The sequence below is a fragment of the Quercus suber genome, unplaced genomic scaffold (assembly GCF_002906115.3).
Source record: "Quercus suber isolate HL8 unplaced genomic scaffold, Cork oak 2.0 scaffold_379, whole genome shotgun sequence".
Classification (NCBI taxonomy): domain Eukaryota; kingdom Viridiplantae; phylum Streptophyta; class Magnoliopsida; order Fagales; family Fagaceae; genus Quercus; species Quercus suber.
Window position 1 is genome coordinate 263,651 of NW_027069831.1, and position 12,793 is coordinate 276,443.

General features: G+C 30.8%; 1 protein-coding gene across 1 annotated transcript; it reads left to right on the forward strand.

Annotated features, from left to right (window-relative positions):
- The first annotated feature begins 5,286 nt into the window (after positions 1-5,286).
- Positions 5,287-11,364, forward strand: LOC112001723 (cyclic nucleotide-gated ion channel 1). Its single transcript, XM_065760709.1, has 5 exons — positions 5,287-5,370; positions 5,719-5,931; positions 6,983-7,257; positions 10,181-10,292; positions 11,140-11,364. Exons 1-5 carry the CDS (start codon positions 5,287-5,289, stop codon positions 11,362-11,364), a joined length of 909 nt encoding a protein of 302 aa, XP_065616781.1.
- The last annotated feature ends 1,429 nt before the right edge of the window (positions 11,365-12,793 follow it).

Consider the following 12,793-nt stretch of genomic DNA (forward strand, 5'->3'; position numbering starts at 1 on the left):
TTTTTTTTTTTTTTTTTTGACGTAAGCCTTCAAAAAATTATTGAGTACTCATAATTAAGCATTGTTTTTATAACCGGACCAGACCAATTTGTTCAACCGGGTTAAGTGGAAACCGGAGGCCAGGCTGACACATTAACCATTAAGGCAAATTAGCTTGTAGTATCTTTATGTAGCAAACTATTATATTAACTAGTGTGTAGTCTCATGCATATGTACATGCACAATTAAAAAAAATCATAATTATACTGTTCAAATTATACATGGTATTAGCTTATGCTTTTTTTAAACCATACATTTTTAAAAAATATAATAATTTATCATTATATATATATATATATGATTTAGAATTTAATTGGTTTTAGACTCTTCGGTTTTTGCACTCAATAATTCACTTTTCACAAAAATTAAAAACTTAAGATGGACACATAGTAAAAAATTGGACTCTAATTAAAATACAATTTAAAATCTAATTGGATTTGGACTCTTCGATTTTTACACTCAATAATTTACTTGGTACAAAATAAAAAATTGAATGGGACAAATAGTGTAAAATTGAGAATTCAATTAAAATCTAATTGGGTTTTCTCTAAGTTTTGGCTATAAATATATATATATATATATATATTTATGTAATTGAATTAAATTTTTTATTTATTTTTTCATGGGTTAACCTCAATTGAATGAACTTCAGTCCAACCTCAAAAACATAAACTAGTACTTCAATGCAAATAAAAATACATCAAATGCTCATAAGGGAATACAACTAAGCTGGTACTCCAAAGCCAATAAAATACATCTAATGCAAAAATTAACTTTACCCGTTGACTTTTTGTATTTATGTTATATTATTTTCTTAAATGACTTGTTTTTATTAATTTGAAGTACCAAGTTAGAAACACTCTAAGAACATTCGCTTAAGCGGGAAATTAATTACAAAAAAATTAACATAGTTCAACCAAATTTCATGATTACGTATACAAGCATTTACAATCAAACATATTTTTGATAATAATTTATTATTATTATCAATAAAATACAAACACTTAAAGTCACCACACATGTGTATCTTTGAAAGCTCAGAAAAATTAAACTTTATCATCCTAAACTATACACCAGATTACATTTTGCACTCTAAACTATTCAAATGCACAATTTGCATCATAAACTATGACAATTGTTACACTTTGCACCCTAAGGTTAGTTTTATTATTAAATTAGATAGTAATTAATAGCACATGACTTGCATATGATTTTGCTTAAGTGAAATACTGTTTAAAGTCCAAAACACCTCTTTTTTTTTTTTTTTTTCAAACTCTTTCTCTCTCGCGGGTGTATAGGTAGTTAGGTACAGCTCACCCTCTTTCCCTAGCAGCTCTTCCCCTCTCTCTCGGCCAATAGCTCTTCTCCTCATTCTCATTGTTCAGTTGCTCCTCTCCTCAAATCTTGCTGAACATGTAATCATAAATGCCCAAAACAAAATCATCAACGACACCACCACCGCGACCCCACTCATCGCTATAATGAAATCCCTAAGCCCCAAAATCAAAATTTGTTCAAAGCCCTAAATTACATCCCCAAACCATCATCGACACTACCATCCGTAGCTTTTTTTCATTGCAGTATCAACTGATTGGGCCATTTGGTTTTTCCCTTAGAAATCCACAAGGTTTTCCCCACCTTTTGATTCTACTGTGGTAGTTTACATTTATATAAATAGATCGAGAATTTGGTTGATAATTACAGATTTTGTTGTGGGCTGTTGACTTCAATTGCTAGTTTTAACAATCATATCCTAGCAAGAAAGCGACAAAGGTTTCAGTGAAATCACTGAAATTTGCTTCTCTTATACAAAAATCAAAATTCAGCGATTGCAGGCATATATGGGATACTTTGTTTTGGGGTTTGAACCATTGCCATAGCTCTTTAAGTTGGTTTATCCTTTTTGTCTCCTTAAACATTGAAATCCTATCTTTCAGTTAATTCTGGCACTAGATTGTTGATCAAAAACTAGTTCTATATTTTGGATATTATATGTTGATTCTGATACATGTATTTTTTGCTACCTGCTGATTTTTTATTCTGATACATCATACATGTTTGTTTTTGCTACCTACTGTTTTTTGGATTTGGGAAAGGGAGAGATATGCATGAGGGAGAGAGAGAGCTAGAAACAAAAAGAAAGAAATAACCTATGCACGAGAGAGATAGAAAGAGCTGGAAAATAAAAACAAAAAGCTTTTGTTTTTAATTGTTTGTGAAAATGGTGTTTTATTAATTTCTGTCTAACTTAACAATAGAACTAATCTTGGGGTGCAAAGTGTAACAATGGTCATAGTTTAGGGTGCAAAGCGTGCATTTAAATAGTTGGGGTGCAAATTGTAATTTAGTGTATAGTTTAAGATAATAAAGTGTAATTTCCCCCTTAAAAGCTCAATAATATAAATGTTAGAGCTAATTAAGGCCCCCAATTTTAATTAAGGCTTGATAAATTTTAATTTAAACACACTTGATGCGGAATATATGTAATTATCAAATTAATTAATCAAAACACTCAACAATTGCATGGATGAACATATAAGTGCAAGGCAAATATGTAAACGCAGTAGGTAAAAGAAACTCAAGTCCAAGATAACACGCGATGTGTTATCGAAGAAGAAAACCGAATAACTCAGCGTGTGTATATATATACATATATATATATATATTTATGTGTGTGTGTAGTCCAATTTTTTATTTTAAATTATTAGATATTTATACTTATGACTAAATGATACTTTCAGTTACCGAAATTTGGTGTTTTTGGTCCTTGCAATTTAAAAAGTTCTAATTTGGTCCCTAAAATTTTTAAATGAAACAATTTGGTCTCTCCATTTTTTATACATTACTAACGGGGGTTGAGGCACCCCATTTTTGAGGGACCAAGTTGAATCAACCAAATATTTAAGGAACCAAAATTGAACCAATCACATATTTAAGGGATATAAATCGAACTTACCTTAAATTTTAGGGACAAAACCAAAGCATTTTAATTTTGAAAGACCAAAATTAAAATTACACAAAATTTCAAGGACCAGAGGTATAATTTATCCATAACATTATTTGTTTGATTATAGAAATTTTATATCAAAGTCTATGGTTTCTAATTTTTATTTGAATAAAGTCACGATCCGATATATCGTTGATGAGTTGCATATATATACTAATAATTCGGTATTCATAAATTTATAATATATATATATATATATATTAAAATAAAATGGAAAACAGAAAAAGAGTTGAGCTTCCTTCTCATAATAATGATAGTTGATCAAAGATAAATTAAAGATATTGAATCTATTTTGTCAATCTTGATTCTTGACTCAAGTTTGTTGATGATTAATAGGTATATTTTATGTAGTACACATTTGGATAATAAAATCCTTGATTTATATTTTGATCTTTGTTTATAGCACAAAGTTACATCTCCAAATACACATAGTAGGAATACAATGTATTCAAAAAAAAAACAAAATACTAATCATCATGTTTATATTCAACCCATGAAATAATTTATGGCGTCACCACTACTTCAAATATAGTTACCCGGTACCAATTTTTAAGGTTGTCAAAACCAGGATTCTACATAAGATCGCAGAAGGTAGGTAGGATAATAGATCGTAGGATCAGATTGTGGATCATAAAATTCTACCTATTTTCAAATATTAATCAAAAAATACATTGATCCTGACTTTATATGTTAAGTAATCACATAAAATATGAATTCATCTATTAAACAACAAAGATTTGCATCATATAATGTAATTTACATGCCCTACATTGTTAAGTCTATACTAATAAAACAAATATATTTAAATTTTGACACAATGTATCTAAAATGTTTAGTACATGTTTAATTAGCAACTAAATACCAAGATATTATTGACACATATTGAAAATATTTACCTGTTTCTAAGTTCCAAATCCAAAATAAGTTAAGCTAGTTAGTAAATGAAAATTAGCTTATTACAATATGAAATCCAAAATAGAATTCCCATTCTAAGGTAAACTAGATGATTATAAATATGAAATCCAAAAGGCAATGTCATTGAGAGTGCTGAGAGGTGATGGGTTTTGGGGTTCTTGAGAGGAGGCACGACTTTGGGATTGATGTTTCTAAATATTTAGGTTTTTTTTTTTTTTTTTTTTTTTGAACTTTAAACTTAAGTACTGTAAAAAAAAAAAAAAAAAAAAAAAAAAAAAAAAAAAAAAAAAAAAAAAAAAAAAAAAAAAAAAGCTCAAACCAAAAACACATGTTTTGGTAGGATCGGTAGGATCCCATACGATCCTATGATCCTATACGATTTTACACAATCCTATGATTCTATATGATCCTACACGGTCCTACATACGTTCCTACCATTTTTACAATCCTACTACAATTCTAAATGTTTTGGTGAGGTGAGGTAGTAAAATCGTGTAATCATATGATCCAAATCGCAATTTTGACAACCATGCCAATGTTTCTAATTCCTATTTCTTAATAGCAGTACCATTGTTATAAATACCGTTTCGGTGCCCGTTTCAGTTTGTCTATTGGAACGGAATATTTCGGTACCGGCCTATTTCGGGTACCGTTTCGGGATTTACCGTTTTATAAATATATATATATATAGTAATTAATAAAAAAAATTTATTATTCATTTCTATTATTAAGCCAAATGTTATAAATTAATGAATTTAATATAGTTTTTTAAAAGAAAATCATAATATTAAAGTGAATTTTTTTTTTTGAGAAGGTATAAAGTGATTGGGTTAATTGGTAAAAAAATCAAGTTTGGGGTTTTTTTTGTAAATAAACAAATATAGTGGGATACTTATAAACCATGAAGCTTCCTAGAAGCTTCCTTCAACTTAAACTCCACTCACCATCTGCCAGGTGCGTCATTGAATCTCTACTCCTATTCCTCATTTCAAAATCTTATCACTTAGATTTCACTCTTCACTTTATGTCTTAGAAAGTTTAGAGACGCAGCAGGAGCAAAGATTACAAAACTGAGGAAGACCAATTTCAAAGTAGTGCAGATTGTAGAAGTGAAGAAGACCAATTTCAAATGGGTTACTTCAGCCAAAACTTGAGCTTTTGTTCTCTTCTTCTTCTCCTTCTTCTTTTTTTCTTCTCTGAAATGACTTGGTAGCAGATCTGATCTGAAGTTCACGTTTATGGTGAAGGAATTAAAAAAAAAAAGAGGCGAACTTCATTCCGGCCGAAACTTCAATTTCGGCCGGAATTCACAGAAATATCCCGAAATGGCCGAAATTGGCCGGAATGACCCGAAATTTTATCCAAGGTGGAATAGGGTGGTTTCTCATTCCGGTTTGCATACCGGAATGGTATTTTCCGTCCGTTCCGGCCGGAACAGAACGGAATTAATAACAATGAGCAGTACCTAACTGCCTATATTATAAAGATCTAACGCGTAATTTTCAACGGACAAAAAATACTAAATTTTTTCTTGGATAAGGAATATTAAGTTATAAAATTATTTTACAACAAAAATATTTTCTTTTAATTAAAAAAAAAAAACTTCAAATATATATACTAGTAATAAATCAAAATGTGAATTTGAAAATTTTTCTAATACACACATAATTACTATTTTCTTTAAATTATCACCGTCCTACACATAATTAGATTATATACATTGACTCTAAAAACAAACATTGTTGTAATCCATTCAGGTGGTAATGCCAAGCATGTATTCAGAGATGAGACGGACAAAATCTTCAAATATAAAAATCTTGAACTCTCTAATTCTTTTGCAATATGGGCCAAGAGTTTTCCAAATCTACCGATACTGGAAGGGACTCAAAAGCGAAGAGGAATCTAATAATAAGGCTTCCCAATGGTTCAAAGCTTCATGGAATTTATTTCTATACATCCTTGCTGGTCATGTAAGTTTTGCTTACGTAGTAATTTCATATTCTTTATTTTTAATCTTCGCAAATGTTGATTCTTTTATCAATGTATTGTTGTCTTTCTTAATATTTAAATTCCAAATCAACCTTCTTCTCAAAAAAATCTAAACCAACCAAGCGGGCTAAATCAAAATCATATATTGAAGAAATATCCAAAAAAGAAAGAAAAATAAAAATTACAAATGTTTCATTTTATTAATTTTTAGAATTACCTAGATTAATTTTTTTGAAAAAATACCTCAACAATGCTAATACATCGAAACTTAGAAGGTGCTCTCTCGAGTAAGAGTTGTGTTGGGGAGATCATACCTTGGAAAGCCTCAAAATGGGTAGTTAATACAACATATATATAGGGACAACACTTGACTCAAAAGGCCGGCATAAACCAATGGGTATGAGCCTAATTATATTATATTAACCACACATCATTCTCATTATTATTCAATGTAAGACTTCACTTATATATGTATACCCAACGATCTTCCCCCCTCACATGTGAATCTTTGCCTCTCTATAGGCAACAAACAAGTCTCATTTGCTCCCTTTTGCCTTATGGACTTTTTCTTCATCAACATGTCATCCATGAGCCTTATGTATGCCATCCATAAGAACCACATGTCAACCTCGTATGCTCATTTTTTAGAACTTGGCCTGCACTACTGTCCATGGGAACCTTGCATCACACCATTTGGCAATACCCTTTTGTTGGATTTTTTTTTTTCAAGATTGTCTGTATGAGCTTCTATCGGCTTGTTTGGTGTGATCCCTACTTGTGAAGGCTCCAAGTACACACATCCTATCCCTGTGCTTTGGATGCCTTCGTGCGTAATCTATGCAAAGTATGTTTCTATCCGTTCGTAAAGTTTAGAAAAGCATCTCGATACGCTTATTGAGAATAATTTAAGTAGTAGTTTCATATCCGTACAATTCTCTTTTTCCCTTATTGTTATAGTTGTAATGGTTATTAACCTTTGGTTACAATATCTGAAAATTTCACTAATTTATAATGATAATCTAAATCGATTAGGTATTGGGAGCCTTTTGGTACTTTTTCTCTACTCAACGACTAGCGGCTTGCTGGCACAAAGCTTGTGAAATTCATGGGGTTGAAATTTCTTTTAACTGTGACCACGGTTTTAGAAAGCTCTCTTTTTTAGATGATTTCTGCCCTATTGATACACCAAAACCAAGTACCTTTGATTTTGGAATATTTCTTGAAGCCCGTCGATCCAGAAGCTTAGAGTCCACGAATTATCTACCAAAAGCATTTTACTGTTTCTGGTGGGGCATGCGAAATCTAAGGTTTGCACATGATACACCCTTTACTATTCCATATCAAAATTTATAAGTCCTGCGTATGTCTATGTCATTCAAGTTACACATGATGTAACTTTAAAAATATTACACCACTTAATAATTTATTATCATATTTTGAAAATCTCACTGTTGAATTATAGGTTTTATATGTCAATTGGATGTTATTTACTATTCATTAATAAATTTATATTTTATGCATTATTTTAAACAAAAAAAACTTGATTTTAAATAATTGATTGATGACATGATTATTGATCTTTGATCATCTTGAATTTTTGTAAGCTTGAAGAATTTATGAAAATAATGTAATCCAAAGATGGTTCGGTGGATTCGTAAAAATTTGCATTCAATTAAAAATATTGAGTGATGTAACATTGTTTAAAGTTACAAAGTCTATGGCTTTTTAATCTATTCTTAAATTTGTTATTTGCACACAATTGAAGCTAAAATAGTTATGCGTAGTGCTACATGCGATATGTACTACAAGTTTACTACATTAAGCATACAAATTGATGTGTCACTAATAATATAAAGGTAATTCAAATATTCAATTATGAGATAGTTAAAGCCTACCAATCACATTCATTAGCATATAAGTTTGTAAGTTATATTATATGTAATAAAACTTGTAGGGTAAATGCAAATTACACCCCTAAAGTTTGGGGGTGATTGGATTTTACACCTTGAAATTTCAGACTTCGAATTTTACCCCTTGAAGTTTTGGGTGTTTGAATATTATATCTTAACGTTTCAAAACTTGGATTTTACTCTTTAAAGTTTAGGGTTATTTGGATTTTACACCCTTAAATTCTAAAACTTTAGAGTATAAAATCCAAACACCCCGAAACTTCAGAGTATAAAATCCAATCACCCCAAACTTTAGTGGTGTAATTTGCAATTCACCCAAACTTGTAATACCTATAATATTTTCCAATAGTTATTAGTTTCTCCTAGTTTTATTAATGATCTCATTAAATAAAAATATCATTAATTTCTACTCTTTATTTCTTTCATGGTAAAATCGTCAACTAGAATAGAATTTCCTAATGAACATTAGGATCACAATAGAAAGAAATACTTGAACCATGAATTGAGTTCTTAACGAATTTTCATAGATTTGGATCATCCTAGAAGTTCACAGGATTTTTTAAGTTTGCTACTAATAGAATTATGGTTTGCTTTTATCCTGGAGATGCTTTGGTAATTTTTTTTTCTTTGGCTATATTATATTCCTAATATAGATATATATGTCTTTGTAGTACTATAAAATAGTACTTTAAGCACAACTCAAGATATATATATATATATATATATTAAGTATTTTATAATCTAATGTATCCTTAAAAAAAAAAAAAAAAAAAAAAACCAAAAACAAAAACAGTTTAAATAAAACTTAACTAATACATTGATTTCTAAGTTTACACAATCCAAAGTTCACTAATGAGTAATGATATCATCACCATAAAATAACATAAAGAAAATGCTAATGTTTGTGAACTATGTCAAGTTATCAACCTTTTCAGTTGTGCCTCTTCTTATAGCATGTAAAATAATAATAAAGTTAAATTATTTAGAAAGATAAATAAACAAAAAAAAAGTTTTAGGAATAAAACATAACATATTAGGTAAAGAAAAATAAATAAATATTTAATATAAATTGTACCTCAAGAATCAAACTTCAAGTTGGCAAGTAATATTAGGTAAAGAAAAATAAATAAATATTTAATATAAATTGTACCTCAAGAATCAAACTTCAAGTTGGCAAGTAATTTTTTTAGTATTTTCATCTACAATAAAAAAAAAAAAATTAATATAAGTCAAGTATACAAAGAAAGTGATTCAATAAAGAACTAAAAAGTATTACTATTCTATAACTGAATCAACTTACCTAAATTCATATAACCAACTTTAAAAAAAAAAATATCACTTTAAAAAACATGTTGGGTTCGATTGTAACCCATACAATAATTACCCATAAAGATTTTTGAGATAGAAATTAACTAAGTCACTAGATCTCCAGCACAAGTAATAGACAATGTATCCTAGCTTACCGCTTTTGCTGCAATTGCTGAACTAGCCTTTAGTCTTCACACTGATTTAGTGCCGCAAGCAAACAATCAAGAAGAAAATCTCGAAAATTTTGTAATAGACTATCAGTTGACTGAGAATCTTTTAAGAGTCTTCTAAGTGTTTTTTTTTTTTTTTTCCTGATTGTCAATCTCACATGACCGGGCCTTCATTCTTGCATTGTCAAGATTGTCTTGTATAGTGAATAGATACTTCAACCTTCATTACCACTATTTACATTACAGTATCAAAAGCCAATCTTCATGTTCTTAACATATATGTCATATTTCGTTCAAATAAGATGTTATTTATTATTCAATCTATAAAAAAAGTTATGCATAATTTAAGATTATAAAAATTTGAAATTTAAACATTTAATTATTGATATAGTTATTGATTTTTAATCTTCTTGAAAGTTTACAAGCATTGAGGACATTACAAGAAAATGCAATCAAATAGTAGATTTGTCAAAATTCACATCCGATAAAAAGATATAAGAGAAGTTTGTAGCCATTGTCTTCTTTTTGCTTTTCATTCTCTCCTTAATTTCCTCTAATTGCGTCGCATTCATGCTTCCTTCTCTCATGGATGTAATGGGCTTGAACCCCATCCTTAATTAAGAACTGCTCTTGTGTATGGGGTTGGAGTTCCTATTTGTCCAAAATCCATAAACATGTGATCTTGACCCTGCTTTCTTACTTTGAAGGCCCAAATATAGATCTTTCATTTTCTCTTTAACTTATACATTTTCCCTAAATTTTTGTGAATTCTCATTTTTTGAATTTTAGTTAGAAATTTTTAAGCTTAGTGTCTCATACATTATAGTTGTGGCATTTTGCAGTTCTTTTGGGTCAAACCTCCAAACAAGTAGCTACATATGGGAAAACATCTTTGCACTTGGAATTTCTATCTTTGGTCTGTTATTATTTCTTTATTTCATTGGAAACTTACAAGTGAGTGCCCAATCCTTTCCTTTCACTTCTTTTTTTGTGAAGACTTTTCTGCACTTGAAATTTCTATCTTTGGTATGTTATTATTTCTTTATGATAAGCCAAAAATGCATTGACTCCTTAGGTAAATTAATCAATTAATTAGCCAAGTGAATTAATTAGATTCAATTACATGCAATAAGTGTGGTAGCACAAACAAATCACCAACTAAGTTAAATGCAGCGGAAAATAAATTTGACACAAGTGATTTATTTACGAATGGAAAAAACCACCAAAGCAAAATCCTACCGGGTGAATTTAAGGTCACCACTCTTGGGAATCTACTATTATCAAAATAAGTAGTTACAAGTAAAAGGAATCACGGTACCTAATACCAGCTGACAATTGAACCCTTACCCCAATACCCAATTGGACTTGTGATGTAGCGACAATCTCTTCGTTCAATGCACAACTCCTAGTAGCCTTCGCCAGATAAAATCAACCACACAGACATGCTCAATGGCCTACCATGACCAATACCCAAGAAACTCGTCCCAAACGGCAGCTGTATGCGCCTCCATGCACAGACACAGGCTCCGACTCTCCTCACACGCGTAGCCAAGGATTCTCAACTCCTTGATTGGATTATGGTCACACACACTGCCATGTAGGCCTTGTTGTTCGCCGACCTACAAAAACCTAAGAATCTAGCCCTCATCCGACCCTACAAGCGCTCTCATGTGCCACCTGGAAGTCCTACACGCGATGTCACTGTCACACTCCTGCCACGCGCCGAATAACTATGCCAGCTACTTATAACGTCATCCATGACATCATCTGATGCCTTAGATTGTCTTTGAATTCTCATTAGTTATTTGGACCTTGGATTGTCTTTGAATTCTCAATACCTCATGTGATTCTTGAACCATTTGAATTATCAGCTTTTACATCTTTGATTCTTGGATCAAAGACACTTGGATTTCTAATTCTTGAATTGTGGACTCTTGAGTGGGTGCATCAAGGATTAGTTCTTGGTTCTCCGTCATGTAATTCACGGGCTCTTGCATTTGGATTCTTGGGTGGTAGTCTCCATTGATGCAGGAAGGATTGGTGTTCAAAACTAATATTGTGGGTGCTTATGAAATCTACCCAATTTGTGTATAAGCTTGATGCCTCCACGCCTTGAAACCACTTCAACACCTCTCCTTCCATATAATAAGAGGCAATAGGAACCATGAGAAGTGATGGAATGTTGTCAAGAGCGAAGAATTTGTAGACCTTGAGAAGCCATCAAAAAGAATATCCACATTTGAATTTTAGTAACTCCATGAAACTTTGATGCGGTGCAATGAATTCGATCATCTCAAGATCGACTGCTCTAATACCATGTTGTGACTTAAATAATGCTCCCAAGTGCAAGAGTCACAAAATAATATTTCAGTGTGTCTGAGGTCGAATCCATAAGGAAAAGGAATTTATTAGCAAACCACAAGACAAATTAAAAATTAAAAACAATAAAATTTAATGTAAGAGAAATTTTGATTGAGGGTTTGGTAAAGAAAATTTAGAATGAGGGAAAATAACAATATATTAAGACACTAAGGTTTAAGGGTTCACACAATTATTTTATAACTCAACTAAAATTCATACGAAGCATGATCTTAGTCTAATGATTTAGCAATTAGAAATCAAGAATTAGTTTTCTAAGTTAGTTGCATAAATTTGATTCATTTTAGGCAAAACAAAACTAGTGAATTAATTCACAGGAAATTTTAAGCATCTAGCATGCCAGAGTCTATGCTAAATCAAAGAATATACAGAAACAATCACTATTCTAGATAAATAAATCAATAAAAAACACAAGAACATAAGCACTAAAACCATAAAATTATTTTCATGAACATACCAATAAACAATTGGGTTTCACCCTTTATCTTAGCAAGGCTTCTATCAAGTCATTACACCAAATAAAACTCTAAAAATTGTAAATAAACTTTAAGAAAACCTAATTCTCCTTCTAAGGCTGCTACCTCTAGAGTTTTTCCCTAAAGAGCCTTTAAATTGTCCAAGAAATCTTATTTGAAGTTGGATTCTCGTTTAGAGAGAATCCCTAATTTTTAGACTTCATTTAACCAACATTTTTGGCCCATTTAAAGTCAAAATCGGGGTTTTATTAAATTATAAAGTTTTAGCCCTATAAGTTAGCTTTCCAGCACTACTTGAATCATCAAAATTAATATCGGAGTTGAAAGTTATGCCCAAAATACTAAATGTTGTGTAGTCTAGAAACCCAATCCAAATTGGACTTAGATTTGATGTAAATCTCTTTTAATTCTTTGCTCCAATTGGACCCAAATTTAATTAGGTTGACCTTCTTTAAATTCATTATCTCCCGTGTAAAAATAAATTCCATTAGGATTCCTTGCTAGAATTAATTTCATTCTCTACAAAAGACATGTAAATTCCGTGATTTGTACCCCCTTTATGGCACATCGGCTTGTCGGTTCCTTCTCGCGAAGGTGGGA